At 45.1% G+C, this 6802-nt stretch overlaps 1 protein-coding gene across 1 annotated transcript; it reads right to left on the bottom strand.

Annotated features, from left to right (window-relative positions):
• Window positions 1–1191: 1191 nt before the first annotated feature.
• Window positions 1192–1785, bottom strand: LOC119299867 (RING-H2 finger protein ATL74-like). Its single transcript, XM_037577000.1, has one exon. The coding sequence runs from the start codon at window positions 1783–1785 to the stop codon at window positions 1237–1239; it is 549 nt and encodes a 182-aa protein (XP_037432897.1). The 3' UTR covers window positions 1192–1236.
• Window positions 1786–6802: the final 5017 nt, after the last annotated feature.

Raw genomic sequence — 6802 nt, 5'->3', positions numbered from 1 at the left:
TGCTAGGCATGGTTGTGGCGCACAATAGTAATCCAAAGTGATGAGATCGTCTTCCCTTCATGCATTTTCTTCTATGGCATGCTTGTTTTGTGTGGGTAGGGACGACAGAGAGCTAGGTGGACGCCGACTATGGAGGCAGACATATCAATTGTATTCTCTTGGAGTGGAAACTATGATGTATCATTCCGACATGATCAGGTAGTGTCGACATCTGTAAGATGTTATCTTGTGGAAGGTGTTGGTTTGATATTCCGTTTTGAGGGTGATAGTCGTTGGTCTAACTTCTCATTTGACCAACTAGCATCAGCGTGCGAGTGCTGATTCCTTCTTGAAGGTGTTGTTGATGAGTTGTTTTTACACTAATTTTTACGCTCTTTTAAACACGATATTCCTTGTTTATTTTATTACTTGAAGATATATATATATATATATATATATATATATATATATATATATATATATATATGTTTTTTGGTAGAAATCAAAACATATATGAAAAGTACTCGAGGAGAATACTGATTCCATTCAAAATTGGGCGTCCATGAAGTTAACAGAAAAGAAGAGGACCAACGTTACGACCGCGACCATACCGCGCACCACCATCTCTGTGACGTCAATAGAAGGTATTTTTGTAAAGGGTCCCCGGTCTTAAGCTGGGAGTACTACTACTTCCGTTCCACAATTTAGTGTGTATAGATTTTTTTTAAGTCAAAATTCATGAATTTTGATCGAGTTTGTAGAGAAAAATATATACATCTATAGAATAGTAAATGCATATCACTAGATATCACAAGACATACTTTCAATTATATATATTTGATATTATAGATATAAATAATTTCTCTATAAACTTGATTAAAGTTTGTAAATTTAACTTCTTTAGAAAATCGATATGCCGCACATTGTGAAACGGAGAGGGTAGCATCAAAGTGGTCGGTTGAACGGGGCAGTTAGTCGTCCTCCATCCATCGACGACTCGGCGTCACGGGCCACCCTACTTATCGACGGTGGCGGAGAAAGGAGAATTGAAAACTGGAGCAAGGTAATTCAGCAAAATTGTTTACTCATAGGATGTCAGGAAAGCGCTTTGCCCCGTTGAATATTTACACGAGCAATTGAACATTTCAATCATTTGTACACTCCACTATTAATCAGCGCCTGAAAATTCCGCAGGAGCTTGCGCATGCAGGGCTGTGCCGTGCCGGCAGCAATGGCATGCCTCGTTGCGTGATGAACTCACGCGATGACCGCGGTGATCACCGTGTCCGTCTCACTCTTCGCGGGCGCGCCCTCGAGCACCGGCCGCCGGCACGTGGGACAGGAGCCGTGGGACACCAGCCAGGCGTCGACGCAGCGGACGTGGAAGCCGTGCCCGCAGAGCGGCAGCACGCGCACCTTCTCGCCGTCCACGAACTCGCTCAGGCATATGGCGCACACGTCGTCGATGACCTCCCCGGAGCCATACACCTCCACGGGGAGGCTCCTGAGGACGCGCCTCTTGATGCCGCTGCCGCTGCAGGCCACCCGCGCCGACGCCCTGCCCTCGCCGGCAGCAACAGCGGCGGCAGCCCCACACCCCACGTACCGGAGCGCGCACCGTGCCAGCGAGTGGAGGCCGATGGCGAAGAGCAGCGCGAAGAAGACCGCGGCCAGGATGATCACCACGTTGGTTTCAAAAGCCGAGTCTGCCCCCGCCGGCGCCGGCGCTTCTCCCCCGCCTCCGAGGGCGGCAGCCAGCCCCGCCGCGATGCTCGACGTCGGCGCCTCGGAATCAGGACGACCCATGGTTGATTAAGTTATGTAATTCAAGAAATGTCCACCCAGCTCGATCAACTCACAGTTCACCCGGCACGCCGATCGGGCGATGCTTTGGTGGCTGTGTTATCTGTCTCTGTCTGTCTGTCGTTCTCTGCTCTGTTCATGGGACATGGGGTATATATAGGAGGGCGCGATCAAGGTGCCCACCATTGTCCTGCTGCGAGTGTACTTTGTAAAAGGGCGCGACCCAGCCAAGTTGCACCCTGATCTGCTGCTAGGCAGCTGAGTTTGGGCAAAGTGCATCTGTTAGTGAAAGCTCACGCCTACGACCGTTAGTGGCACGAGTGTGGACGTACGGGGTGCCTGTCCCCACTCCTTGTCAAAAGCGCATAAATATACGTATTACGTTGTACCTATCCCTACCGCAAGAGGGCCCTCTTAAAAAGAAGCAAAAGCTTAAGAACATCTATAGCTGGACCTCTCAAACCCGCCTCATATGTTCAGGCGGGCCGCCCAGTCACTGACTGGTCATATTTTTTTGAAACCGATGAACGTCTTAAATGTGCCTCAAACGTCCGGGCTGACCGGCACCCCCATATCCAGCCTAAATATGGGCGGATATGAGGGCGCCCAGGCGCGGCCGAGCACGCCAGCCACGTCGGACTGACGAAGGGGTCCCGGCCGAAAACACCGTCAAACCCGGTGGTCCGAAGCTCGTCTCCTTCATCGGACCGGTGGCGCCGCGTGGCGCAGCTCCAGCGGGCCGCGTAGTGCATTGCCCGGCTATTTAAGTCGATCGGCGGCATCAAAACCCTATCATGCATCCATATTTTCCTTCCCCTGTCCATCGCCGCCGCCACTTTTCACTCCACCCGTTCGCCTAGTAGCCATGCCCTCATGCCACCGGGTGAGGAGCGAGCCATTTCTGACGCCGGAGCGCCGGCTGGAGCTCCTTGAGTAGATCCGGGCTAGGCGCGAAGCCCGGATCGCCGCAGGGCTACCTCCAAATGAAGTGGATCCGAAAGAGGAGTTGGAGGAGGAGGGGCATGAGCTGGAGGAGGATGTGGGGAACGCTGGTGACAGGAATCTGCAGGCGGAGTAGCAGGCCATTCTCGATTCCCTTCAGTCGGACTCGGTTGCGGAGGCAAGATGCGTCGCCGGCAGGAGATGGAGCCGCAAGAGGCCGCGGACGAGGAGGAGATGCTCACCTACATGGATTAGGTCGAGCAGAAGGAGGATGAGCCGGAGCCCTCCTACCCGCCCGTCCAGCTGGCGTCCGGCACCGTCGTCCTGGACATCTCTTTCATTGAAGAGTAGCTACGGTAGTACGTAGATGTAGTACGTAGGATTTCTTTTGCATGCTTTGTATGGATTTAGGGGATGAAATATGAGAGTGGATGCAATGTGTACAATTTAAGGCATGCCCGGTCAGTGCCCACGGACGCGCCCGGGCGTGTCCGTGGGCATTTGAGGGGCCGGATTTGCCAAATCGGGTTGTAGATGCTCTAAGCACACTTCCTTTTTAGCTCACGAAAGAGATAGATTGAAATACTCCATGTACATAGGAAATGCCGGTATTTTTGAAATTTGATCATGAATTTATTTCCCTAGCCTCCCCACATACCAAGAGGATTAGGAATTCAAGATCTAAATGTCAGAAATGTCGATTTACTCAATTGTCTACATTCCTCTACAATTGAGTAAATCAATATTTGGGTAGCTTTTGACGGATATTTTTTTTCATGTCAAAAAGGAATGAAAAGACTTTTAAACCCCATATAAATGTCAACATTATTTTGAAGATAAAAAGCTCTACTTCCATTTTTTGGGACGGCTTGACAAAGGTAATTTTTTTCTCGAAAAACTGATATGTGCACTTTCTTTCCATTCAAACAACTAAGAGGGGTAATATGTACCAGAAGCCACGTTTTGAAGGGAGTGTGGCCATGCAGGATAATTTGCAAGGGAATGAAACTTGTTTCCTTTGTCCAAATGATTAGACTATTAAGCACTTGTTTTCAGATTTCCATTGTTCTCGTGGTGTATGGTTTGTACTCTTTTTTAAGTATCATGTACTGCATAGTGGTAGTTTTATGATGCGATTAAGGATATGTTGTCACGAGACTGGTCCAAAGTGGATGACCTTAGGTTTTTCTTTTCGATGTTGATGCTTAGTTTTTCTTCGTGTGCGCGAGACTTTGGAATCGCTGCTCCGAAGTACAGAAATACCGGTCGTAGTGAGAGCTAATGTCTATGAGTGCTAATGGCACTAGTGATGAGCGTACGTGGTGTGTGTCCCTACTATGCCATCAACATTGAAGCAAAAGTTCGCTCTTATCTGTTGTACGATGAGTGGGAGAGAGAGAGTGTGTGTACGTGGTGCGCGTCCCCACAGTATCCAAAACAAAAGAGCAAAAGTGTACACTTTGGTTCCGTTGTTACCAAAGGATCAGCCATGATATCCTACATGGCACTTTGCCTGACGCTAATGTGGGTTGCTCTTTACATATTTTTACATATATCTTGTAATCCCTATGGGGAGTTAATTATCGTAATCGAGTGCTTAAGATGACAAGCAGACAATGCATGCACACGGTAAAGTAGACAGCGATTGACAGTAGCAGCATTAAATTCATGTTTTGTTTATGTGCACTCTGTTTGTATCTTGTATCCGATGTTGATTGTAGATTGATTAGCTGAGAGATACGGATGATGGTAACGAATTCTCTAAACGATCCAGGACACACTGATTTTTTGTGTGTGTTATCTATCATGTAAAGTTGCGCCAAGCAATTAGACATCAGATTTAGAAGGACGTGAAAGAAGTGCACCAAAAGCAACAATATGTTGTTTCTCTCATCGTTCTTTTCAATAGTAATTTAGGACATGATTCTTTGTTTATGCACACATTTATCAGAAGGTTATGCAACAACAAATATCGTCCTTTTGAAGATATCTTGCTCTAAACGTACTGTCCTCTGGAGATATCATGTTGCTCTGTTGGTCCACGGTGATAGGCTTTTGGTGCGACTGAGGATATCTATCATGTGACTGGTCCATAGTTGATGGCCTCGAGATATTTCTTTTGACATTTAGCATTATTTTCTATATCATTATTATAGTTGTGCGCATGGGAGTTGGAACCGTTGTTCCAAAGTCCAGAAAATCCCCGGTCCTACTAAAAGCTCATGGCCCCAAGTGGTACATGGTGTGCGACCCTATCGTGTCCTAAACAATGGAGAAAAGTTGCACTCTTATGCAAGGCGTGTCCCCACTATATCCAAAAGCAAAGGAGCAACGGAGCACAATTGCACTTTTACGTGATGCGTGTCCCCACTATATCCAAAAGCAAAGGAGCAAAAGCGCACGCTTTATTTCTGTGGCTACGAAAGGATCTGCCACGACATTGACGCTAATCTGAATTGCTCTTCTACGTATTTCTTGGTATGATCGGCATCTCTGTGGCCTGTGGGGAGTTTATTATCGTACCTGAGTGCTTAAGATGGCAAGTAGACACTGGTTGATAGTAGCAGTAGTGCGATGTTTTTGTTTATGTGCTTAGCCGCGTCACTTCCAGTCCGGTGCCGCTTTAGCCAAGAGATTCGGACGATAGTAATGAGGTATCTAACGATCCAGAACATAGTGAATTATTTAGGTTATTATCCGTCCTATAAAGTTGGCCCAACCAAGTAATTAGACCACAGACTCCGACGGGGCAAAGAAAAGTACACCAAAAACAATACTCTTATATATGCCACCAAGTAGTATGATGCTGCTCTCGGTGTACTTTTAATAAAAGTTTAGAACATATCACATACTTTCTAATATCTTGTCAAAAATATGCACAAGCAAATATCCCTACTGCAAATATCTTGCACTAAATATATTGTTCTCTTAAAACGATCCAAAACAGAGTTAATATATCCACGTGCCAAAAAACCTGCGCTTTAACAGGTTAACACAATTGTGTTTAAGCACTCTAGGACAAGAGTTGTTCAAGCTAATTTTCTTCTAAAGCTGTTTCTTAACTATTCATAAGAAAGTTGTTTGACTTACCTTCCAATGAAAATGCACCATGCAAGCAACACCCTTCTAACCTCACTCCCATAGGTTGATATATGCTATGCGCTTTAGCATTCGGCGGAATCAGTGAACGGGAGTGGTTGATATGGTTGTACCTATAGTATGTAGCAGATTGTTCATTGCCGCCGGTGCATCCCACCAATGAGATAGTATTCTTATTAGACAGTGGCATGTATGGTCAGTTGTATCTTGTTATTTCATATTTTCGTTGTACGTTGGTAATCCTCGGTGCATAAATATTGTTTTCTGGTTGAGGGCGCTGTCCTCTTTAAGAAAAAAACATAAATACGTTTTCTTCATCGCGAACACAAAGGCATGACACAAAGATGCTAAATGGAGCTCCAGCTCCATGGAGTTTGATTTTGAAAAATTTAGAATTCATACTTTTATGTTTCAAAACTCTGAAAACAAATGCACATATACCTTGAGACATAATGTACATGTGTGCAAATTTTCAAAATGAAATGCGTTAAAATGAGAAATACGTTAAAATGATAAGTGCACAAAGAAAATTGTGGCCTTTTAGCACATGCACTGTTCATTATCAGAGTCCGCAAAAAAATTGCAGCTTGCAATTGAAGGTAATTCACCGTGACATTTTACACACATAAATGATAATTTTTCTAAATTAAGCCGATCCTCTATTTAGGTATTTAACCACAGTACGCATGCTATAGTCTAAACCGAAAAAGAATGATATTCTTCAGAATTAACGTGATCCTTACGTCCAACGCAGATGACACTTTCCATAAATTATTTGATATTTTTTTTGTTTTAAGGGAGTGGGTATGATAGGAAAAGGAAAGAATCGGTTTAGTTCAAATTATTTCAAATTATTCTTTATATGTTGGTTTTTGTTTTGTGCGGCATTGGTTGAGATTACCAAAAAAATCTACAGAAAACCAAGTGGAGATGAGGGTGTGGGAAGAAAAAAATCAGCGAAGTGGTGAGGTGAACCTAC

This window comes from Triticum dicoccoides, chromosome 5A, assembly GCF_002162155.2.
Source record: "Triticum dicoccoides isolate Atlit2015 ecotype Zavitan chromosome 5A, WEW_v2.0, whole genome shotgun sequence".
In the NCBI taxonomy this organism is placed as follows: Eukaryota; Viridiplantae; Streptophyta; class Magnoliopsida; order Poales; family Poaceae; genus Triticum; species Triticum dicoccoides.
Note: the sequence above shows the minus strand (reverse complement) of the source record. Positions and strands in the feature narration are given on the sequence as shown.